Source organism: Enhydra lutris, unplaced genomic scaffold, assembly GCF_002288905.1.
Source record: "Enhydra lutris kenyoni isolate GAN:26980312 unplaced genomic scaffold, ASM228890v2 scaffoldscaffold10, whole genome shotgun sequence".
Lineage (NCBI taxonomy): Eukaryota > Metazoa > Chordata > Mammalia > Carnivora > Mustelidae > Enhydra > Enhydra lutris.
Window position 1 is genome coordinate 30,548,661 of NW_019154094.1, and position 26,139 is coordinate 30,574,799.

The 26,139-nt window shown below is 37.7% G+C and overlaps 1 protein-coding gene across 1 annotated transcript in view; it reads right to left on the reverse strand.

Moving 5' to 3' along the window:
- The window catches only part of LOC111144100 (contactin 3), a 247,201-nt gene that overhangs the window by 77,051 nt on the left and 144,011 nt on the right, over positions 1-26,139 (reverse strand). Inside the window, exons 5-10 of the mRNA XM_022498228.1 lie at positions 24,783-24,986; positions 23,067-23,169; positions 22,415-22,599; positions 18,550-18,686; positions 17,278-17,407; positions 15,067-15,217 (exon numbers count right to left, since the gene is read on the reverse strand). Coding sequence (XP_022353936.1) covers positions 15,067-15,217; positions 17,278-17,407; positions 18,550-18,686; positions 22,415-22,599; positions 23,067-23,169; positions 24,783-24,986 — 910 coding nt within the window. The remainder of the gene's footprint in view (positions 1-15,066; positions 15,218-17,277; positions 17,408-18,549; positions 18,687-22,414; positions 22,600-23,066; positions 23,170-24,782; positions 24,987-26,139) is intronic.

A 26,139-nucleotide genomic window follows, 5' to 3' on the forward strand; every position in this document is an offset into this window, starting at 1 on the left:
GAGACAATTTCTATTTCAAGCTCACTAAAAACATACATGTGAGAAATAATACACATGGAAAATTAACTAGAAGAATGTGATCTACCTCTTTCTCAAGAGCCTTTAGTCTTAATATTCGAAGTTATGCTTGGATTGCAAAGAATAAGGGAAAAAAAAACCTTTAATACTCACTGAGAAGTCATTTTATTTTTTTAAAAAATTTTAGATTATCATTTGAAGGAGAATGAGCATGAATGGTGGGGAGGGTCACAGGGAGAGGGAAAAGCAGACTGCCTGCTGAGCAGGGTGCCCAACTCAGGACTCCATTCCAGGACCCTAAGATCATGACCTGAGCCAAAGGCAGATGCTTAACTGACTGAGCCACCCAAGCACTCCAAGAAGTCATTGTATATATAGTTAGAATGTGGATTGTTAGTACTACATTACTTAATGTTCTCTTCATGACAATCTATTGGATTTGGATATACATATTTGCACTTTTATGCCTAGGGAGAGCTGTATATCTCCTTATCAACTGGTTTCATTTCACCTTATGGGCATCAAGGACTATGTAGGTGGCAGCATTTTTGTCTGCATATTTTTAGCAGAAAGCTCTGAGCCAAAATTGTGCATCTCAAATACATGAATGGATCCACTGGGTTATGTTTTGCAAACTTCCCTCAGATACTCAGCCAACAAGGATTTATTGAACATGTACTATGGATCATGCTCTAAGAGGCATTAAGGATTCCCTGATAAGAACTGAAGCTGTCCTAATTAATATACCTTACATTCTAGGCAAATGGAATCCAGGCATCTTTAATTTCTCCAAAATATTTTTCTCCCCAGTGTGTAAATCATGTGTACTTTGATAAACTGTCTCAAGTTCTTTCAGGAATGAAGCATGACATGTGTAAATGAAATAAACTAGGACAAATCAAGTTATTAAAATGAGGCTAGAGTAATAAAGAAATAATAAATAATAAATACAGTGGTGTATCAATATTTTTAAGTACCTAGAAAAACATATAATTTATATCAAGATTTAAAATACTACCATTTTCTCAATTGAGTAAATACTGTGGAAAATAAAGAGCCTAATAAAATCTTAAAGGTAAAGTTAAACATGCCTATTTATTTAGTACTTGAATGTAAAAGGTCAGGAAATAATTTTTTTCCCAAACAAGATAGATTTTTACATATTCAATCTCAATTACAGATTTCAGGACTTCATACTCATAAAGGTTCAATCATTCACATCTTTTAGAAACTGCTCTAGCAATGAAATCTTCATTAAGATAGAATTTAAAAATATCACAAATAAATCAGGAAGTAGAAAACAGATCAAAGTGCAAAATAATTATTTTTAAGTTTGTTAGGCAGTAAGAAATTTAACTCAGTGTACCAACTCATTAGAACTTACATAACAGATCATAAATTATGAATAACACCTTCCAGCATCAGAATGTGGGAGGTAGCAACCATCATTACTGAAACACATATTTTTTCCCTTTTTTATGGAAGCGCAATGGCACCTCACCTAATCATCCATTCACCCATCATCCATCCACCTATCTCTCTACCTCTATTTCTGTTAAACGTTCAGGGAGGCCAAGAATTAAGGAACTTTTTAAATTTTTAATAAAAAGCCTCAAGTAGAAATTTATTTAGAAAGCCAATTTTTGTATATTTTTAAGAAACTGTTGTGCTGCGGGGTGCCTGGGTGGCTCAGTGGATTAAGCCTCTGCCTTCAGCTCAGGTTATGGTCTCAGGGTCCTGAGATCGAGCCCTGCATCAGGCTTTCTGCTCAGCGGGGGCCTGCTTCCTCTTCTCTCTCTGCCTGCCTCTTTGCCTACTTGTGATCTCTCTCTCTGTCAAATAAATAAATAAAATATTAAAAAAAAAAAAAGAAACTGTTGTGCTAAATTAAATAAGAAAATTATAGGGGCGCCTGGGTGGCTCAGTCAGTTAAGCACCTGACTGGTGATCTCAGCTCAGGTCTTAATCTCAGGGTTGTGAGTTCTGCCCCACACAGGGCTCCATACGAGGTATGGAGCCTACTTAAAAAAGAAAAAGGAAAAAAAAAAAAAAAGAAAGAAAGAAAGAAAAAAAATAAAAAAAAATTATAGGTATTTTTAAGAAATGGAAACTGCTCAGAAAAGAATGAAATTCACTTCAATAGGTATTTTTTGAGGACTTAAATTGCACTACGTGTTTTGGAAAATAAGAGTAAGAACTAGCCCCTTCCCTTTGAAGACCTAATCTAATGGCTGAGGGGCATACCTATACTTCATGTACAATGAACCATAAAATGTGATCATTTGGTAGGAATTTTTTTTTATATAAGTAAGGTACAAATTTATCCAACCCTATCTTCAATATACATGGTATCTTTTCTTCTCCATTTCACCCACTGTTAGCCTAAACCAAGCCTCCAGTCAATCTTGTCCTGCCATCTACAAATTGCTTCCTAACCAGATTTCCACTCTCTTCCTTTCTTTCTTCAACCCACTCTCCGTACTTCAGCCAGAGTTCTCTTTTAACCAGGTCATGTCACACATTTGCATTAAGGCCTCCAATGAGTTTTACTCTATCTAAAATAAAATCCAACATTTTTATCATGGTCTTTAAGGATCCTATCTCTGAGACTTCATATTTAATTCACTGGTTTTTTTATTCATTTTTTCCCCCCTGAGGCTTTATATTTTGTTCCTCTCCTGATCTATACACATGACACCTCAGTGCCACTGGTTTCCTCCTCATTCTCAAACCAATCTCATCCTCATCTCTGGCCTTTGTTCTTGTTGGGGTGTCTTCCTGGAAGGCACGTCTCCCAATTCCTGGCATGAGGCATTGCTTCTTGCGATTTAGTTTTCTGCCCCAAAGTTACTTCCTTAATGAGGCCTTTTTAAAAAAATTAAATTGTATATAATTATATATATTTTTTTCTTTATGGCTAAAGAAATTATCTTTTTAAAATTATGTACTCTGCCTCTCCCATCTGCAATTTCTACGAAGTTTTTTTCAACTTATCTGTATTCTCTATTTCCCTTCTGCAAGTCCCTTGAAGAAGGGACTGTGGCTGTCCTGTTTGTGTGATTTCCTCAGAGCCCAGGGCAATGCATGGCATGTGGGAGGTATGCCAGATTGCACTTCCCAAAGGTGGCCGCAGTTAGAATTCCCATCCTACCTGCTCCCCTAGAATCTTGCTACTCTCTCATCAAGAGGTAGAGTCTAATTTCCTTCCCTGTGAATCTGGTTAGCTTGGGGATTCCTTAATAACCAGTGGAATGCTAGAAAAGTGGGCTGTTGGGTCTTCTGAGCCTAGACGACTCACCTTCCATCTTGCTACCTTGAATATTCATTCACGAACCACATTAGCTGCCTTGTAAACATTTCAAATCCCTAGAGACACCATGCTGTGAGGAAGCATAAATTAGCCCACGGAAAGGGCTTGGGGCTGCCAAAGAGAACATGCAGGGAACAGCCAGCTCCCGGCTGTTCTGGCTCTAGCCACTACCCGACTACAGTCATGGGAGACAAGCTAAGCTAATACCTAGTACCAACTCATTAGAACTTATGTAACAGATCATAGATTATGATCTCATGGTTGAGCCTTTTCCCAATTTCTGACCCACAAAACAGTGAAATCTAACGAAGTGACTGTTTTTACACCACTGGCTTTCACAGTGATTTGCTATGCAACAATAGTTAATGGGAAATGTAGATGTTAAATATTTGAGGAATAAATGAATGTTGAAATGAACAAACAAGTATGGAGCAGAGCCTGAGGCGACCAGGATAGATAAGCAAAAGGCTCTCTGAGAACCCAGGGAAGACGGCCTTCTGCACAAACAGTTACAATGCACTGTGTTAGGTGATACAACTGGATAAAGAAACCACAAGGGTAAAGCAGAAGAAAGGGCAATTAATCTCGCTCTACTGGGTTTGGGGGAAGTTCCCACCATGAGTAACAATAAGCCTGACCTTGAGGGATGAGTTCGGGTTTTCTAGGTTGAGGAGAAAAGATAATCCAGCTAGAGGAAATTATAAGAGCAAAAAAGCCAGGACAAAATAAGAATTCTGTCCGTTTCTCCTTTCTCTTAAAATTTATTCAAAAGGCAATGGTACGTACCTCTGTCCTCTAAGTTGATAGTGTTAAAAGAGTCAATATCCTTACTTTGAGAGAAAGCATCTTGATTTTTCCTATCTTAAACACATTATCAGGAAAAAAAGCAAAGGTAGTATGTGATGATAATACAGGTTTCTACAATAGCATTAATATTTTTTTTTCTTTCAATTTTCAGTAAAAAACAGGGATACAGAACATTGACTGGGCTGTAGGTAAGCATGTATAGAATTTTGCAGCTTGAGTGAGAAATGCTTTATGACCAAACAGATGTGGTATGGGTAAATACACCCAGGAAGTAAAACATATACTCTGAGTATGGGTATGAATTAATTACCCAGTTCTAACAAGGAATGGGCTTCAAGTCAATTCCAATGTCCAGCACATTGAAATTCATTAACCAGCTATCCCCTACCAAAATCATGACACTGACAAAATATTTTTTAAAGTGGCTTTAACTTTAATAATTCATAAAAATCAAACTTGAAATATGAGTTTAAGAACCACATGGTCATTTGCAAAATTTAGCTGATATGATTTTTGAAAGCAACAATTCTGGGATGCCTGGGTGGCTTGAGTCCTGAACCTGGCTCCTTGTTCAGTGGAGAGCCTACTTCTCCCTCTGCCTCCTGCTTCCCCTGCTTGTGCTCCCTCCTTCTCTCTCTCTCTGACAAATAAATAAATCAAATCTTAAAAAAGAAGAAGAAAGCAGCAATTTCTTGGGGTGTCTGGGTGGCTCAGTCAGTTAAGCATCTGACTTTGGCTCAGATCATGATCTCAGAGTCCTGGGATTGGCTGCACTGAGCTCCGTGCTCAGCAGGGAGCCTGCTTGTCCCTTTCCTTGCTCTGCCCCTCCCCCACTCATGTTTTCTCTTTCTCTCTCAGATAAAATCTTTCAAAAAAAGAAAGCAGCAATTTCTTTAATAACATTTAGGTAAAATTTATTTATTTCGGGAGGTTGAAATAATGGAAAAATCAGCTGAGAGTTGTAAAAAACAAAAGTCTTTACTCACTTTTAAACCCAGTCTTTTTACTCCTAAAGTATCTGAGCAACATGATGAAAACAGTTAATACTAAAAGCAACATGAGCAGCAATATCCAAATTCAGAAGCCACTATAAGAAATGCTTCACACACACACTATCTTATTTTTATCTTCGCAGCTCGAGTCCCCTGAGATAAAAAAAAATAAATGTGAGAGAAACGGAGCAGGGACAGAGTTGGACATCATTTTTCCAAAGGAAACTTTGTCCTTTCTTTGCTTGTCAGGGAAGGTTAGTATTTTTGTCCAACCTTTGCTAAGAGTATGTGCCAAGAAAATACCACCTAACAGACTGGTTAACTTTGCAGTAAGACCCCATTTCACAAATAAGAAAATGAGACTCAGAGGTTAAATAATGGGCCTCGCTCTACCTCCATGGTAATCAAAGTGTCAAGATCTAACCCACACCTTTCTGATTCTATTGCTTTGTTAAGATTAAGTCAAGAAGGAAATCAAACCTACGTTTGGCTTCATCTGACACAGCGAACCATGTCCACAGTACTTAGTATGCTGCATGCCAATAGGCATAAATGATTCATGTAAATAATGACACAAATACCTACACAGAAACTTAGATGTCTGTGGTTAATGGGAGAAGCTCCCTAAGCATGTTCTGGTGGTTGAAGGGTGGGGGATGGCAAAGAGGAAGTGGTTAGGATGGCTTCCCAAGAGCCCTATGCCAACCCAAAAGTCTGGATTGCGTTGATTCTTCTCTTGATTATCTTCATTGTTAAATACTAGCTTAATCATCTCATAGGCTATGGGATGTAAGAAGCAAATGCACCCTTTCCTCTTTTCTTTACAGCTGGAAGCATGAGAGAAATGGAGGTGTGGGTTAGGGAACCCAGACAGGGAAGGGGGCTGTTCTCTACTCTCTGAGACTGTTGCATACTTACTGAGGTATCTCAATCTCCCCTCTAATAAAAATGATCAGCCGATGTTCACATCCTCTGAGAGAGGGAAATGGTGCTCTCTCTGGAAAAGAACTCAGGTCAGGCCTCCTTATTTTCCTGATCATATAGGGACTTTAGTAAAGACACAGTTAGAATAAATAACCCAATTCATCTCTGTCTATGCCATCCACCACTTTGTTCAGATGGTGTTTTCCCTACTCTTTTGCTCTGTTAGATTTTATAGATCCTTCAGAACACAGCTCCAGGGTTGCACCCTGTAAGATGCCTCTCCTTCTGTGGAGCTGCTTTTCCAGCTCCCCAGGCTGGGACAGCATCTCTTCTCTGTGCTTCTTACTCACTTCTGTACACCCCCATTTTATACAAGGGGGCAGTGTCCAGTTTCCTCAGACCAGCACAGTTTATATATATTGTCTTGAAGGTTAAATGCTAGCAGTGCCCCCTTTCTCTTCAAAATATCTCAATTTATAGAATAAATTATATGATCACCATGATCATATAGTCTATCCCATGGCTAACTTTTCCAAACTGTGAATATACTATGACTGGGCTCCTTAAGTGCTCTTGCTGTTTTGTATTCATCTGTGTATTGCCAGTGCTGGGCACAACTCCCACTGCTGAATAAAGACAAAATAAGTGGACAGGATGAGTACCTTCTCTGTATAGGGAGCAAGGATGTCAATCTCTATTCAACTAATATCCAAGTCCTGAAAGGGGCAATACCACACACATTGAATAAAATTCTCCTTTGATCTTCTAAGTTCCTCAGTTCAAGATTAATTTGGACCTAAAAGTACAGGGGTAAAGAATTACCCAAGATCTTAGCTGTCTGCCCAAGGGTAGATTAACTGAAACGCACTGAGCTTCTATACCTGTTGGGTAGCTGTGAGGTAACAGCTGTTTTGATGGCAGACAGAGGATGACAGAGAAGATAACAGAATCCAGTTCTTTGGGTGAAAGGGGGCAACAGAAGGCAGACAGAGAAGGGAGCAGCATTTTGAACACTATGAAACAACAACAACAACAACAAAGCCAGGCTCAACTGTATTTAGACAGAGAGGAGCCAAGAAATGTGGGGGAAATGGGGAAAGAGTAAAGACAGAAACTTTGGCAAAGGAACCCTTGCTCTTCATCTAAGAGCTTGAGACAAGAGGAAGTGCCATCTAACAGATTTGCTGATAGTCACATAGCTCCTAGACACATCTTTACAGAGCAAGACTGTGGTAGCAGTGGTGCAAATGCCAAGTGGTTCTTGCTCTGACAGAATTCTTCTGGTTACTGGCAAAAATTTCAATGCTGCTTCTCAGTGCTGTCATGGAATTAGTTGATGTTTCACAGAAGGCAAAAGGGACCTGTTGGGAGCATTTCTTGAGACTTTCAATTTCTCTATGAAGCTACTCATGAATTCGGGATGAAGCCAATGTAAGATTGAATGTAAATTTTTGCTTAAATAATAAAATATAATTTATTTATGGTGTGATTCACCATTTTGGGTATGCAGTTCTGTTAGTTTTAATAAGTTAGTGTGGTCATGGAGCCACTGTTATGGTCAAGATCTAGAACAAATCCCTCACGCCTAAAAGTTCCCCATGTCCTTAAATAGTCAACCCCTCCAGCTACTCTGGCAACAGTGACCACTATTTTCTGTCCCAAAGGCTGTGCCTTTTTCAGCAGTCGTATAAATGGATTGATACAGAATATAATTCTTACTGCATTTTCAAAGCCAGTTTCTTAACTATATGTAAAAAGCATGTTAAGAATTGGTTAATACGTTTTAAAAGTATTGTGTGGATTATGGGTATTAATATTTGGAAAAAATCTTTACTATTTCTTTCCTTAAAAAGCATTTAAATTTCTATAATATTAAATGTTGCCGAGAACATCTGAAACAATTTTAATTAGAAGTAATGGGCCATTCTTTGATTCTCTTTCAAATTGAGGCTATTGCAATAAGATATTTACTATTATAAGTAATAGCATTCAACTGAAAGCCCCATTTTTAAAAATAATTGGCTAATGCATTGTAAGTACCACTAAGTGATAGAGAAAAGCTAAACATTCTTTAAAATATGCCAACTGGCTATTTCCTTTTGAATACCATGCCTGCTTGCATTCTCTAGAGTCTTTTCCAATTTTACTTTGCTTAAAGGAGAAAAAACATCCTATTTCAATTCCAGCCTTTTTTGAAAATATGTGGATTATAAGCAAATGAATGAATGAATTAAAAAAAAACACTAAAACACTGACAGCTGGAGTACTACCACTGAACACTCAACGGGGCAGGGCATTTCTGTTTATTTAGAAAACCTGTTTCTTGCAAGGGGGGAAAAACACAACAACTTTTCTCAGTAGTGGATGATACAAATACAAAACAGAAAGCAAAAGCAAACAATAATAGCAACTTTGCTCCACACTGATGCTAGTAATTTCAAAGATTAGAATATTTACACACTAGGTGACTTAATATTGACCTTTACTTAGTAAATTGATTACTTACAAATTAGGACTATATGCCATTTATTTGAGACTATAAAAACAGGCTTCCTATACCCCATAACTTTAGTTTCCATCAGCTTCAGAGATAAGGTGTTGACCCTCTACCATTTAGTGCTACATACCTTCCAAGACAATTTTATTCAGTGCCACGGTTTCAGCTAAGATGTCATGCTCAGAACACCTAAGTGTCTATCTGTTGCTCGAGCCTTTCTCCTGAGTTCCAAAGTCATTTGGTCAACCCCTGTATGCTCATATATTCAGCTGGGTTTTCAATAAACACTTCAAACACCAACAATCCCAAGTAGCACTTATATTTGTGCTTACTCTGTTCTTTCTGTAATGTTGTTTGTCTCACTGAATAGGTCTACTGTGCTCCCTGATGTTTAAGCTGGAAATTTAGGATTTAGCCTTGATTCTTTCTGTTTCTTCAGATCATTAATCTAATTAACTCCTAGGTCCTGTGAACTTAACCCCTTCTCTAATTCCTAAGCACTTCTCTCCCTTCTCATTGCCTTTTCTTTACTTCAGCCTATCATACTCTCTTGTTCGGATCGGTGAATTTTTACTGATTGAGATTCTTGCCTCAAGTCTTTCTGCCACTCCAATCCATGTTCCCCACTGCCACCATTGCGATTTTCTTCTAAAGAACATATCAAAATTAAATTTGATCTTCTAATTCTGCCACTTTGATTTCACTCTGTTGCTCCTCAGTGCCTGTAGAATAAAGCCCAGGCTTCTTGATTTGGATTCCATGTCCTTCCCAGTAAGATTCCTGCTCACATCTGCAGCCCTGCTGTCTGCATCCACCCTCACAAGGCACCTTGTGCTTGAAGTAACCTGAAGCTACTCAAGTTCATAAGCCACCCTTTGCCCCGTGCCTTTCCACATCCTTTTCCTCTCCTGAAGCATTCTTCTTCAGTAAACTCTAGTCACCTTTCAACTCTTTCTGTACAGATTACATTCCCCAGAAAGCCTGCCCGGATCCCTAATCTGTAGATGGGAACTTCTCTGGTAATCACTGAACATAATGTAATTTCCCATTGAGTGTTACTGTAACTGCTCTGTGTTGCTTATCTTTATACCCAGGAATTGTCTGATATAAAATTAAATATCTGGTGCCTAGCACAGAGTAGGTACTCAAAAAATTTTCCAATGAATGAATGAGCACTTGCTTTTGAGACCTCAGGAATCATTACTGCCATTGTAAGATCTTATCTATTCAGAGCAGCTTTTCTAAGACCTCTGCTGGGAAGTAATTCCCCTATTACCTTAGCTTGAAATGCTCTCTGGACTTCAAGCAGGAACACTGATTTCTTCAAAACTATTCTGTAATTTCAGTGACTCACTGACTTAGATCCCCACTACTATCGCTGATGCATGAATTCAAAGCTGGTATGGAGCTGATATAAAAACTTACAAACCAGGTTGATTATAATTGTTCAAATGTATTGTGTAATTTACATAGTAGACTTATTTATCAGCTTATACATTTTTAGGACATCTTAAATACTTAGACTCCCCCCCCCAATTTAACATTACTTTTTTCATGATTCAGGCTTTACGTAATAAAGTACATGTATATGTTGGCTTAATCAAGTTTATTTGCCACCAGCATTCCCTACACTAGGGTGGAGAAAGCTTTCCTCCTTACAAGTTTCTCATTCATGGACAAACCCAAGTTCATATAAAAAACAAAAACAAACCTAAAAAGCTAACATATTTAAAATCTTGCCATAAATACCCTCCCCAAATTTTGTCTTCTCTTAACAGTTTCAATTGGCCAATAAATTCATCTGTTCCCCAAATTTGATTTGAATCTACATGTTTTAAGTTGCAACAACCAATGATTGAACCATCACAATAAATCTATCATTTAAAGTGCTTCCCCAGTTTGGCGTAAGACTGCAGACCAAGTTAAGAGGGACAGACATGGGGCTTTCGCTGCCAAGTGATGGCCGAGGCCCACTCTGATTTCACATGAGCTTGGAGAAGATTCAAAAGTACAACTTGTTCAATAATTGCCTCTAACAGCCTTTTCCCTAAGCTTCAAGCCTCTGGCTCATCAGTGCTTTTGCTGTCCAAAGAGATAAAAGCAAAATCCAAACCACCAGACTTTGTGCTATGTACTGAATATTTGGGTCTCCTCAAAATTCACAAGTAAAACTGTAATTCCCAGTGTGATGCTATTAGGAAGTTGGGCCTTTGGGAGGTGATTAGGTCATGAGCAGAGGCAGGAGGGGGGGAATTGGTGCCTCATGAATGGGATTAGTGCCTTTTTGAGACCCCTGAGAGCTCTCTTGCTCAATATCTGCCATGTGAGCATATAAGAAGATTGCCACCTGAAACCCAGAAGAAGTCCCTTCTCAGAGCTTGACCAAGCTGGAACCCTGATCTCAGACTACCATGCCCAGAACTGAGAGAAAAAAATTTCTGTTGTTCATAAACTATCTGGTATACGGTACTGTGCTATAAAAGCCCAGACTAAGATACTTGGAAGGGACTGAAACACTATGACCCTCTTCTTAAACATGTTTCCTCTTTTTAACCCTATTTTGTACCTAAACGTTTCCTCATTCATAGAGGAGATGTTGGAAATATTTAAAATGAAATGGAGGTCAGTAGTCCTCAAATGAACAGAAGTAACATTTATAACAGGATACATTGCAAGAGTAAACCATCTTCCTCTTTCCACTTAAAACGTATTCCCAATTAAAAAAAAAAAATAATCCCAATTTCTCACTGGATACCTATGTGCTCACAAAAACAAAAACAAAACAAAACAAAAAAACAAAAAACACCCCATATTCCTCAGCCTCCCTTGCATTTAAGTTTGGCCTGGGAACTAATTTCTGTGCAGTAGGGCATAAAAGAAATTATTGTATGGAACTTCTGGGAAGTTCCTAAAAAGGGAAAGAAGTATATCCTGATTTCTATCTTCCTCCTTCCTGTTACTGGGAGATGACACTGAGAAGCTAAAGCCCAGGGAGCCATCTTGACTCAGGATATGAAGATAGTGGAACAGCATGATAGAAGGAGTCTGTGTCCCTGAAAATTGTGGATTCCAGGCAGTCCTAACAGTCTACCTTTACAGACATGAATCAGTTAATGAGCCACCCAACTAAAAAGCAAAAAACTTCTTTCTCAGCCACTGTTATTTTCAACATTTTATTAGTAATATATCTTTATACTTACTCATCAGTGTATCTGCAAATATCAGACATTAGGCTAAATGCTCACTTTAGAGCAACTATGTAAGGTAGGAATTATGATCTCTTTCATGAGTGAGGAAAATAAGACTCAAACGTGTTACATAAGGGATCTAATGGCACCAAGGTAGAAGGTGGCTAAGTCAGAAACCCCAGATGAGATTCCAGAATTTATACTTCTTTTTCCTGCATTACCCCATTACTCTATAATGTGGGAGTAAATCGCTCCTTGTATGCCTGTAGCTAAAACTCTTAATCTTCTTATCCACTTTTGAAATTAAGATTAAAAACCTCTGCCTCCTATAGGCACTACTGTGAGGACAAGTAGGTTTATTATTGTGGAAAGCACTGAAGTCCTTGGGATTTAACCACTATTTAATTTATGTAAACAGTTAAAACTATTTAAAACTTTTTTGAACACAAAAAGTCAGCAGTTATGCAAGAAGACTTCACTTCCAATAGAGCCACAATTAACTAATTTGTGCCACAAGCCTACATTTGTTTCAACTGGTTTACAAAATTAAACTCCAAATCACTAATTAACTTCCTGTTCCAGAAATCCATTCTGTGAGGCCCAACATTTAGCTGGATTGTGTTTAACCACTCAGTTCACAACTCTGCCTTGTCATCCTGCTGTGGCTGTCTTTTAATGGAAGTGTCTCCCATTAAATACAGGAGGAACAGCAAGTGGTGCTGTCATACCAACTCACAAAAATACCTTGGTAGGGGCTCAACCCACTGAGCTACCCAGGTGCCCCAGGTTGTGTTCTTGGGGTCCTGGGATCACGTCCGGCTCTCTGCTTGGCGGGGAGCCTGCTTCCCCCACTCCTTCTCTGCCTGCCTCTATGCCTACTTGTGATCTCTGTCAAATAAATAAATAAAATCTTTAAAAAAAATACCTTGGTGTCTTGGTAATATACGAGCAGTTCAACTTGGTTATCTGCGATAAGACGCATAATTTTGAAAAAGGAAATCCACGTTTCTTGGCCTAGGGTTTTATTGTTTGTGTTCCCTCATCTCCAGAAAGAGTAATTTGGATTCCATGACTGCAAAGGCTAAGACCACCTCAAAAATTCTGGACTCCCTATATAAAATGTGACAGGGAAAATGCTTAGCTGTTATGTCTAGAGTCAGACTCGGATTAAAAGCCTGGCTATGTGGGGCACCTGGGTGGCTCAGTGGGTTAAAGCCTCTGCCTTTGGCTCAGGTCATGATCTCAGGGTCCTGGGATTGAGCCCCGAATCGGGCTCTCTGCTCAGCGGGGAGCCTGCTTCCTCCTCTCTCTCTGCCTGCCTCTCTGACTACTTGTGATCTCTCTGTCTCTGTCAAATAAATAAATAAAATCTTTAAAAAAAAAAAAAAAGCCTGGCTATGTGACTTGAGGCAAATTATATAATCAAAGTTTTGTTTTTCTTATTAGTAAAATGGAGAGGGTTATATGATCTACAACACAACATAGAGTTCCAGGGATGTTTAAAAGAGATAATGACAGTGTAGATAATGTAGACTTCTGCATCAGTTTCCTCCTGCTTCTATAATAAATTACTGTAAATTTAGTAAGTTGGCCTAAAATAACACAAATTTATTATTATATAGTTATGGAAATCAGATGTCCAGTACAGATATCACTGGACCAAAATCAAGGTACTGCCTGGGCTATGTTCCTTGGGAAGGTTCAGAATTAGTAAATGTTCCTTGAGGTTGTTGAAAGAATTCAGTTCACTGTGGCTATGGGGCTAAGATCCTGCTTTCCTTACTGGCTATCAACTGAGGGCTGTTCCCACCTTAAAAGTCATCTAAAATCCTTTGCTCATGGCTCCCTTCCACTATCTTCAAAGCCAGAAATAGCAAATGAAGTCCCTCTGAAGTTTGAAATGTCTCCTGCCTCATCCTTGTCATACAGCTCTGACAAATGGTTCTGCCATACTCTTTCCCTTACAAGTGTTCAGATGGTTACTGTGAATGTAGCCACATAATCCAGGATAATCTCCCTATCTTGAAGTCATCTGCTTAGTAACTTTAATTTCATCTTCAACTTGAATTGTTTTCTTCTGTCATGTATGTAACATAATCATAGGTTTACGGGATAAGGACATGGATGCCTCTGGGGTCAAGACCCTATTTATCACAAGCTCTGAGCATAATACTTGGCACGTCGTTAAGTGCTCAACAAATAATAATAGCTAGTATTTATGTTTACTCATCACCAGATAGTGACCTAAGGGCTGTAGGGATATTTACATAGTTCATCTGGCTAACAGCCCCCTTAACACACTCATATCTTCATACACATCAAAAATGAGAAAACGACAGGGCGCCTGGGTGGCACTGTCAGTTAAGGGGTCAGCTCTTGATTTCTGCTCAGGTGGTGATCTCAGGGTCCTGGGATGCAGCCCCAAGTCGGGCTCCATGGTCAGTGGGGAGTCTGCTTGAGGATTCTCTCTCCCTATCTTCTGCTGCCCCTCCCCCCATTTGTGCTCTTTCTCTCTAGAACAAATAAATAAATTTTAAAAAAATAAGAAAAGGAGTCAAGGAAATAAAACTTTTCATTGTATAAGTAAAAGGCAGAATGAATTGAACCCAGGCAGTCTGGGTCTATAGGCGGTACCTGTAAGCCTCATTCTTCTTCCTCATTTTTAATGTTATTATAACAATCAGGAAACCAAGAAAGCCTTTGCTTAAACTAATACCAGGAATGCTAAATTATTTCAGTATAAAACTACAGCAACATTGGTAGTTATTTGGCATATGCTCTCATTATATCTTCTCTTCTTTGTTCTAGGAAATGGGCTCACCTGGGTCCAGGACTGACATTTCATCATTCTATTTTGAGTCTAACCAGGTGGCTAAGAAGGGAAATCCTTGCTAAACTAAGGTATTCTGTATGGGAAGAAGACAGATGATATATCTACCACTTTTTAGATTTCAAAAATTGGGGTGCCCTGGTGGCAGAGTCAGTTAAGCACCTGCCTTCAGCTCGGGTCATGATCTCAGGGTCCTGGGATGGAGCCCTGTGTTGGGCTCCCTGCTCAGCGGGGAGTCTGCTTCTCCCTCTCCTTCTGCCCCTCTCTTCACTCAGGCTCTTTCTCTATCTTGCTGTCTCTCTCAAATAAATAAATAAAATCTTTAAAAATATAGGTTTCAAAAATTGCTTACTATCTTCATGAGAGTATTACAGAACCAAAAATACTACCGTCTTCGTTCATCAACTTGTATTCTACTTGTTTCATATTGAAAACCTACTTTGACACACCAGGGAAAGAAAGAAGAAAGCAAATCACCATTACTTTGGACAACAAAATACCTTTCATTCTCCTGCACAATCACGTCTCCTTTCTTCCATGAACAGAGTGGTTTGGGGGAGGCTCTAGGTTTACAGTCTAAGCTGACCACGCTGCCCACTTGTACCTGAATCAGCTTTTTCATTGGAGTCTTTGAAAAATCTGGAGCAGAAGCTGAAAGGCAAGAAAGATGAGAGAATGATAATTTATTATTTATTAAATAAATTAGAATTTAATATTTTAAAATTCCTGGAAGTTCCAAGGTTGACTTTATAACCACTTTGAAAGTTTCCCAACACACAGATGTCAGTACTTGATTTACTTAATTGACTGGGCACCACTCACAGGATTTGGGGGCTTAAAAACTAACTCCTACTACTGTGTTTTCTAGAAGTTCTAAATCTTGGGATGATTACCTTACATAGAAATTTTTGAACTTTATTGTGGAGTTTTTTTTTTTAAGATTTTTTTTTTTTTTTAATTCATGAGAGACAGAGTGAGAGAGAAAGAGAGAGGCAGAGAGAGAAGCAGACTTCCCATAGAGCAGGGAGCTTGACATGGGACTCAATCCCAGGACCCTGGGGTCATGACCTGAGCTAAAGGCAGACATTTAACTGACTGAGCCACCCAAGCCCCCGGTTTACTGTGAAGTTTTAAAATAGCTCAATCGGGAGCTATTAGAATGAAAGACATTTATCACAGAAAGTTCTTGAAAGTTAGTTTTATCAGGCAACAATAGAGTCAGTCTCTCCTGTGATTTCTGAGACTCAGCACGTGGCACAGTGTCTGGCACTCAGTAGGTGCTCAGTAAATGTTTGTAGAATGAAGGCTGAATACTGAATTATTATTCTCTTGCATAAAAATTATCAAGATCTATTATAAAATTTTTACATGGTTAGGTTTAACTTCTTTGTTGGAGAAATATATAATAGGAATTACTACATTAATGTTACAGTATCCCATTAAACATAATAATATGTAGAGAACCTTATATGTGCTAATAATGCACACAGTGCTGATCCTGAAACAACACCTGAACCTTCAAGATACATAATAATGTATCATTTGAATGAAATGATACTTTTCCCAGAAAATCAGCCTTCCTTTTATTGCAAATGTAAAAAAAGTGCATTTCTCCTAATGTCTAATGCTCTGTTTGAAGGAGAATTCCAGTGAATACAATGTTTTGTTTTTTTTTTTTTTTTTTTTTTTTTTTTGGTAAGTGGAGATCATATAGCAAATTACATTATGTAGTTATATATTAGATTGTGGATAAAGAAGATATGTTACCCAGAGGTTGTTGGCCTTAAAACTTAAGATATTAAAATAGTACCTTCGACTAAAAAAAGTCCTTTATATTGAATGAATTATAATACATTTTTTAAACTTTTTAAAAAGATTTTATGCATTTACTTGAGAGAGAGAGAACAAGCAGGGGGAAATTCAGAGCAAAGCCGTGCTTCTTTCATTAGACTGATTATAGTCATGAAAACTGAATGTGTTGGGGAGCACCATGTAGAACCTGATGATGGTGATGATGCTTGAGCCCAGGATCATATTCTGCTCCGATCCAAATCTGTGTATTTGGAGCAATAAATGGAGCAATAAATTTCACTTCTTTCTTATGTGTTTCATGCTATGCTATGCTCTCATTATTCTGGTTGATTTTGGGCATTTACCACTTACAAAGTGTTTTTCTGGATAATCGCCCTAAACATGATACAATATTTTCTATCCTTTCATATACTTAAAGTGCAAGAAGAAGAAAATAATTCAGAACTTCAAATATCAGAGCCTTGTTAATCAAAACTTCAGTATGCCCAATGCTGGATGCTTTGAGCAGGGTCTCTAAAAACAAAAGCAACTCCTTGTGGATCAATAAAATATTGTTTTGAATTCTGCTTATTTTTCTGGCCTGGCAACAGAAAACACCAAGTTCACTTACTCTCTTAAAAGGCATTGGTTAGTTTGTAACATCAGAGTTGGATAAGGATGTTTGAGGTCAACACTGTTTCATTACCATTGCATTATTTCAACCTTTGAGGCTTATTCAGGCCACAATTGCTGCTTTTCCTTAGAAATCATAAAAAAAATTCCCTGATTAAAAATCTTGAATGATATTACTACAAGACTGTAGATGCTATAGGAATATAATAGGAGAAGTAAATATTTCTGGTTTTAGCGAAAATGGAAGATTTAAGAAAAAAAATATGACAAGAGAAGCTTAGTCTTACCTACAACCTTAAGTTCAGCACTGGAATAGACGAGACCATGTTTGTTTTCTGCGATGCATTGGAACATGCCAGAATCAGTCACATTTAGGTTCGATATTGTAAGGGCACCATTTTCTATCTGTATTCTCTCCTAGATGATAACAAAAATCTCTTGCATATAAATGTATATATCATTTTAAAGGAAAAATGAAAACCACTATTCTTTCAATCATACACAAATCTCCCTCATTTCCTTCAGAGTATTAGGCAATCTGACCTGAAATGGTAACATTTCCTTATTTGAAAATCTTAGACTGATTTAACATAACAGCCACACATTAGAAATATTAATAAACACCCTTCAGTCCAAATGTCTATCAGTAAAATAAATAACAAAGTGAGAGGTAAAATACTGTGGTCATTTAATTTTCCCTATGGTTCAAGTTGCAGACTTTAAAAAACATATCAATGCTTCTCTCCCCTCAACTGGAAAGGTTTTTACCATTTTTGTAATCATGCAAATTAAAGACATTATAAATTCTGTACATTATAAAAGGTTCCAGAAAATACATTTATTAAGGGTGTGTAGGTACTACGACAGGTTATATATAGAAATTTGAAGGAATCTAATTGACTTAGTACACAATTTTTTTTTTTTAAGATTTTATTTAGTTATTTGACAGAGATCACAAGTAGGCAGAGAGGCAGGCAGAGAGAGAGAGGAAGGGAAGCAGGCTCCCTGCTGAGCAGAGAGCCCGATGTGGGGCTCGATCCCAGGACCCTGAGACCATGACCCGAGCCGAAGGCAGAGGCTTAACCCACTGAGCCACCCAGGCGCCCCAGTACACAATTTTTTAAAAGAACAGAAATTACATGGCTTAAGAAAGAAATTGATTGAGAAAATAAGAACTCATGTAAGAAGGTAACACGTAATAACACATTTTGTCTCCAGAAGCCATACCAAGTTGTCATACATGGAAAAAGAAATTATATTCCACATTTGATTACAGTCAGGTCTTCTCCAGTTTCAAAAGCAAAAAAAAAGAAAAAAAGTAATCAGTTTTAGACAAAAATAATAAAATCAACTTTTCCCAATGAAATTCATTTGTTGAAAACATTTCCTTCTTGGCAGACTGGGTACTTGATTTTACAGATTTTCCCCCCCTTTAACTCCTTTTTGGGTGCAAATGAATGTGTGCAAACTCAAGAATTGACTTTGGCACTAGGTATGAGGAAGGCAATTTTTCAAAACAAAATGAAGGGAGGAAGGATTAACCAGCCTCATTACCTTACCTCGAGCACAAGGGCTTCTCCATTTTTCAACCATCGGTAAGAGGGTTTGGGCTTACCACTTGCCCGGCATTCCCAAAAAAGATTGTCTTCCACTGCTATTTCTACATCTTTTATGAGCTGAACCCAATGAGGCTTCGCTGCAAGGAAAAAAAAAAAATCAAACCACCCAGCAAATAAAAAGTAAATACTTTCTACAAATGAATTTAAACACTGTGAACAATGGATTAATATGAGCATAGTGGCTAAAATGATATTTAATACCCTATTTACTAAGTGGATATGGGAAACATTTCTAGATTTGAGAATGAATGTTGCAATCTGTCACTTCCTAAGCCAAACTCATTATGCCTTCTCTGTTTTCAAAATTCTGGGCACTGTGTTATGTTCTTTTCATTCATTCACTCATTCTTTCTTTCTTTTTTAAAGAGGGAGAGAGCAGCGGGTTTGGGGTGGAGGCAGGAGAGGGAGAGAGAGAGAATCTCAGAATCTTAAGCAGGCTCCATGCCCAGCACAGAGCCTGAGATTGGGCTTGATCTAATGACCTTGAGATATGACCTGAGCCAAAATCAAGAGTCAGAGGATTAATGGGCTGAGCCACCCAGGTGCCCCAGCACTGTATTATATAATTCAGATGTGTATTAGTAGCTGGTAATGCAGGTACACAAAACAGACTCCTTTCCAAGCACATTTGTGAATCATAAGGTCACAACTGATGACAACTTAATACATGAATGACAGCAGATACTAGTCTTAATTATGCACTAAAAATTAACATCCATAGAAGGGAAACTTTGAGAGCTGAGGAAAAAAACATTTCCCTCAAGTTAGAAATAACTTTTAATTAAATACAAGCCAATGAGCATCTTATGAACCTCTGTGTGAATTAAAATGAAGGCAGAGAAAGATGGATAAATTGGTTCAATTTGAATCATATGATTTTTTATGAAAAAGAAGTTGCTCATGCAACCTTAAATTATGTATGCAAATCAGCAGCATCAAGTGGATTTATCATTTTCTCTTACATTTTAGAAGATATGTGGAAAATTCTTTTTACAGATGAAAGCAACATACCGCTTACAACTAAAGCCACTCAATAGACACAGTATATTCAGCCAAGTCTCAGCTTGCATTTTAAATCCAAAACTGGGAGGTGAGATGTCTTACTGGTTTCACATTGCATTATGCATGTGATGTCTACTGTGGGATTCACATTTGCATCCTCCATATGGAGAAACAGTTTATCTATTTCTATTTAATTGCAACCATGGGAAGATTTGTCTTTCCATTCCTATCTCGTAAAATTGCTTTTTTTTTTTCTTTATAAAGGAAATTGAAATGAAAATGTAGCTATTTAGCTTTTAGAGAAAATGTACTGGTCTAAATTTTACCTTATTATTATTTTTTATATAAATGACGTGCCCAGTCTGAAGTGTAGTTCAGTCCAAAATCACTTCACTCTACTTACATTAAAGCACATTTTCTTCTTTTGGGAAATATCAGCCTTCATGGAGTAAGACTGCAAAGAGACTCACACATGAGTCCTTGACCTAAGACTCAAGTTTCTAGCAAAAAATTCCACTGGCTTCTTAATACTACCGTTCTCCTCCTCCAAATGGGAGGATAATTTGCCAGACTGAAGCCAATCCTGAGATCACGACTGCCATGTTAATTGTGATTTCCTGTCTTATTCTATCATATGAGATCCAAATATTCTATCAAACCATTTCTTACATGAAATATTAGAATGGATAACCAGAGAAATGCCATGCACTGGTAGAATACGCTAGGCAAGCCAGAAATGTAGAGTAACTTTCATGAAACACCCTATCTCATTAATTTCTGATTTCTTGGGTATATAGCATATCATCTACCTAATGGAATAAAGCAGTAGTGTATCTTATCTAGTCAGTATACTGGATGATGTTAGTTATCCATTGTGTATCCAGTTTCTCCTTTATTTGTAAAATAATCCCCATTTCTCTTTGAACTATCCTTTCTTCCATCACCTCACACTGTCCATAAAATTTAGGGGAACCTGACGATATTCCCTATTCCAAACAGAGGCTCTGAAGTTGTTTAAGCCAATTCTCCTTGCTAGCGATTGTTTTAGGACTCAACTGTGGGCAATCAGATTTGAGAAAGGAATTTCAAGATGTTTTGGAGACAGGAAGAATGAACAAGGATTGATATTCTGGTCACTGTGCCTGGCAGCCACTTTGTGACTCTACCAGAGACTATCATGCAGAGGAAGGGAAAAGAGAGATAAGGGTAGAATCAAAATGACAGAGAAACTGAGCAGGGCCCTTATTATAAGGTACTTGAACACCAGCTTAGCTTTGAATTTCTTGTCCTAGGAGGCATGTAATTGTTTATTATTTGCTGTTCCACCCAGCTAAAACACTCCTGCTGAAACATTCAGGCACTTGGAATATCTTCTATTTCCTTATAATGGTCACTTCTTACCCTGGGTCAAGTAATGGTTTCTCAGAAAGGCTCCTTTGGAGCTTTCTCCTATGAGAAAAAGGCACTTGCTCTGGGTGGTTTTGGAGCTGAATATTCACATGGCTTACGTGCTCACCAACCCACCTCTTCATCATCCCATCAGCATGTAGACTTTGACCCCAGGTAACCTCACCTTGGTGCTATGTATTCTAACGCAATAATGTAACAAGAGGGTTAAAAAACACAGAATGACTCATGATACTAAACCAGGCCTCCATTTTGTCTCTGACAAATCCTTAAATCTTACAATAGTTGAACAGGTGTCAATCTCATCATAACTATTGTAAATTTTTTGAGGCCGGTCGTAAAATGCCCTATAATTTTAATATTTGTCTTTACAAATGTTTTCCTCCCTGAAACATTTATGTATGCAAACTGTTTCTATCTCCACTTTTTTTTTTCTTTTTAAGATTTTATTTATTTATTTGACACAGAGATAGAGATCACAAGTAGGTAGAGCAGCAGGCAGAGACAGAGGAGAAGCAGGCTCCCTGCTGAGCAGAGAGCCCGATGCGGGGTTCGATCCCAGGACCCTGAGATCATGACCCGAGCCGAAGGCAGAGGCTTTAACCCACTGAGCCACCCAGGTGGCCCCTATCTCCACTTTCTAAGATAAACGGAATGCAGTGCAATTTGCCTTTCACAAAAGTGGTCAATTCCCACTAGTTTTACAATGTTTCTAACGATTACACTGAAAGTATATATTCATTGAGCATATATCTTGATGTATATTATATTTTAAAAAAGTGACTTGAAAAAAAATTTTGAAAAAAAAAAAAGGTAATTTAATTTTCCTCTACCAATAGACTATAAATAAAGGTAGCATTATTATCCTTTCTTTATCCAAACAGAACAGTACATCAAATAAATGTGATTATAAATTAAAGGAAGCAAACACAGCAGAGTTACATTATTGGAAGGGAGAGAATTAACACTGAAGAACTCAAAAGCCTAAGTTGATGTGGTTTGTCTAATGCAGTAATTAACGAGTTCTCTAGTCAACAGTCTCTTTCTGCCTTAGTAAAGATCACAAAGGAAGATACAAAGTCACATTTTCCAGGGGAGAGGAAAGATGCAAAGGAGATCTCTCCCTGATATGATCAAGTGTGTAAGACATTACTTGTAGGAAAAAAGTGAAATATTCATTTTCATATGAATCATTTTAAAATGCAAATAGAATATGTCATGCCTCCGACCTCATTGCAAAATGTTACTGCTTTTTAATTCCTCCTAAATATTCATCATTTTAAAAATGCGAACAGAACAAGTTGCACATTGGCATTCTGCCATAAATTCCCACCACCCAACATTTTATTGAGAGAGCACAATCTAAAAATCCAATTTGCCCAAAATAGATGCTCACCGTAGTAAGTGAGACGCCCCCTGGCGACATTTCTTCCACGTGAATTCTCAGCAATGCATTCATAGGAACCTGTATCTTCCTGTTGGAAGTTTGGAATTTCAAGCACACCACTGAACTTCCTCAGTTTAATCTTACTGGGAAAAGGGAGTCCATCACTTCTCCTCCAATTAATCTGAGGTACAGGACTAAGAAGAAGATTGTCAGGTTATTGCTATTTTAAACAAAATCCTGGATGCATTTTAGGCTTGACAAATTAAACCTTTTGGAGCAAAAAGGCACCAGGTTTCAAACGCAGAACATTTCCAGTTGTCACTTACATAAAATTGATACAAGGATTTACCTCCATTGATATTTCAAGAAAATAAGTTGTGCATTTTCCTGAGTTAATTAACGATTTAGAGAAAAAAGTTGAACACATATCCACTGTATTTTATAATATGACAAACAAACAAGCAAAAGAAAAATAACACCAATCTAGCTCATGACATTAGGCAGTTACAGTCATTTTCTGCAAACTGTCTTATATTTTATTTTTCCTTTGGTTCCTAAATGAAAGAAGATTTTAGAAAATCAGGATGAGTCAGTCAAAAACTATCTTGATCTTTTACAGCAAACTATTTCAGCACACTGAAGTAAATGTTATAAAACTTACTTTCCAAGAGCAAAACATTCCAATTTCACAGTTGCACCTTTAGCTGCTGGAAGAGTTTCTGGAAACTGCACTTCTATTTTTGGTTCATATTCACCCATTACACCTGTAAACCCACAATTCAAGGTTAATAGTTTCAACATTTCCTTTAGAATTGTCCCCCCCCCCTTTTTAAACATAAAACTTCCTTTTGCTCCATTTTGAACTAGTTGCTCTAATGATTTAAATTACTCACTAGCCATCCGTTGGGTACCTTTCAAAGCAGAGATGACTGGGCCAAACATGCAACATTACTAAACATCAGGACCTTGAATTCCATGATTCTTAAATTACCGTCTGTAGAGCAGTTCCCAGAAAACCATTATACCTTTTACATTCTATAAAATGGGAGGCTTTTTCATTCTGCATTTAATCTGGACATTTCTAGTCAAAGTGAAATATACAATGTATTAATGATTTCCTGAAATATCCTAAAGAACAAAAATTATGGGAGGGAATTTACTTAATGGTGCCCTGGTAGCAGAGAAACCAATCTTAAACTTATTAAATGGCACCCAGGAGACAAGAAACAGTAACTTAATAAATGAGAAAGGTCAAATTCAATTATAACTGACTGGAAAGAAATGCTTAGATAATATGTGGTCATGGCATTGTGCTGTATCAGATATGGTTTTGTGTAAGTAGGGCAGTTATACAGGCTTACAAATCTACTTCCTCTGAAGTTCATGTGCTTCCTTGAAATAGCCATGAAGGGGTTGAGGAAACACATTCTTTTTTCTTTTTAGCTTTATTGAGGTATGATTAACAAATAAAGATTACATATATTTAGACTGTACAAGCTGTTTTCTTTTTACTGTGTACAGCATGATTTAATATATGTATATGCTGTTAAATGATTATGTCAATCCAATTAACACATCTAGCACCTCACATAGATACCATCTTAATTTCTAAATATTCTGTGGTAAGAACACTTCAGGTTGACTCTCTTAGCAAATTTCAAGTACATAATATAGGATTATTAACTATGATCACGATGCTGCTGAGAGTGGGGGAAATGGGGAGGGAGTGGTCAAAGAGTACAAACTTTAAGTTATAAAATGAATAAGCTTTGGGAATCTAGTGTATATATATTTTTTAATTTTTTAAAATTTAAATTCAATTAATTAACATACAATGTATTACTGGTTTCTGAGGTAGAGGTCAGTGAATCATCAGTCTTACATAATACCCAGAGCTTATTAAACTCATGGACTCCTTAATGTCTATCACCCAGTTATCCCATCCCCCACCTCCCTCCGTCTAGTGCACATTTAGAAAATTTTTAAGAGACGCTTTATATCCTATAACAAGATAACCAGAGCTTTAAGAACCTCAAGGTGGCTGAAATCAGGACAGGTGACTACATGACAATGTAATTTGAGCCCCAGACTCAGAAGAACCTCAACCTTGGTTCAGTGATCTCCTATCACCCTCTTGAAATTCTTAATAATTTCTGAACAATGGAGCCACCATTTTTATTTTGCAATCATCCTGAAAACCATATAAAGCTGGTCCTGGGTAAGGATTAGGTACAGGGACCTGTGGTTATCTTCATCACTGTACTCATAAATATTTTTTGTACCCCCCAAAATGAAATAATTCTTCATGATACACTTTTCACTTTTCCCCCTTTGTTTTTGCTAGTATCTACAACATTTACATTGAAAAATTTCCTACCATCAGAACGTAGCACCAGAGGAGTTGGGGAGCCCAGCACTCTGGCATTCATCACCATACTGGTCACCACACAGGTGTAATTACCCACATCAGATGGCTCAACCTTGGCTATGTAGAGATGGCCTGTCTCTTGAGAGACAAATCTCCGACTATCTTCTTCAACAAATGATGGATATTCATTGAAGATCCAAGCATATGATAGTTCTAGTAAAATTTTGGGGGAAAAGAAATTCCATTAACGAAAGCTTTCCATATTATACTAAAAAATACACAAAACTGTCTTTACCACAAAGTACTGCTGAAAGCTTTTATTGCAGGTCATGAGAGAAAGAGTTCTGTGAACTGATTCTGCAGTCATTCTGCATTATGGTGGAGGACACTGCTGATTAGCATTCTTGTGGGAGCAATATTGTTACCATCATCATTATCACTATTCCAGACATCTCCTGACAAGTCTCTCTGGGTTCAGTCTTTCTCCCTTTTAATTTGTATCTCTACACCACACATTCTGTGATCTTTCAAATTTACCAATCTTATCATGTCAATTTCTGATAGAACAGCTTTCTGCAGTTCCTTGGTGTTCTTGAGAATAATGCAAAATTTCTTAACCTGAATAGGAGACTCTGCAGGGTTGAGTCCCTGCTGAAAGCCTTAGCACCTGGGTGTTTCTGCACATGCTGCTTAGAAGCCTACAGTGTCCTTCTTCTCTGTCCACTCTTCTGCTTCCCTCACCCAGTTTCAACACAAAACCCCATTCTGTCACAGTTAACTTTCAGATGGTTTTCAAAGCATGGTTCCAACTATAAGAAGTCTTTGGAGAAGTCTTCCTTCATCCTTGTCCTCAGGGCAGATTCTCCTATCCAGAACAACTCTAAGCTCACATCATTCAAGCACTTACTGCTTTGTATGTAATGGTCTGTTTAGTTATCTGTCCTCCCACCACTTGGTAAACACTGATGTCAACTTTTATCCTGACTGCCCTCCTTTGCCCAATTAGCAAAATGAAATATCCAAAGGCACTTAATAGTCCTCAATAAACATTTATTGAGTTAATTAGGTATACAATTATGCTACCATCTCCTATGTAAAGTCCAATATGAGATTTCTTGACTTTCAAGGTCAAGGTAAACCAACTTTCTCCAAAGGAACTACTGTCCTTCTGCTCTGTGACAATGAGGGTAAACAATACCATCCTGCATTGTTCTAGATGTCCGCATTTTTCAGAGGCAAGATGTTATTTAAGCACAGTTACCATGGTTGGCTCACTTGAGTCCTTCTTTCCATGGCCCTATTGTCTTTTACGATTTCATCAGCCTTATTCTATTGGTTCATCACAGTAATGCTTTTTCAATAGAAT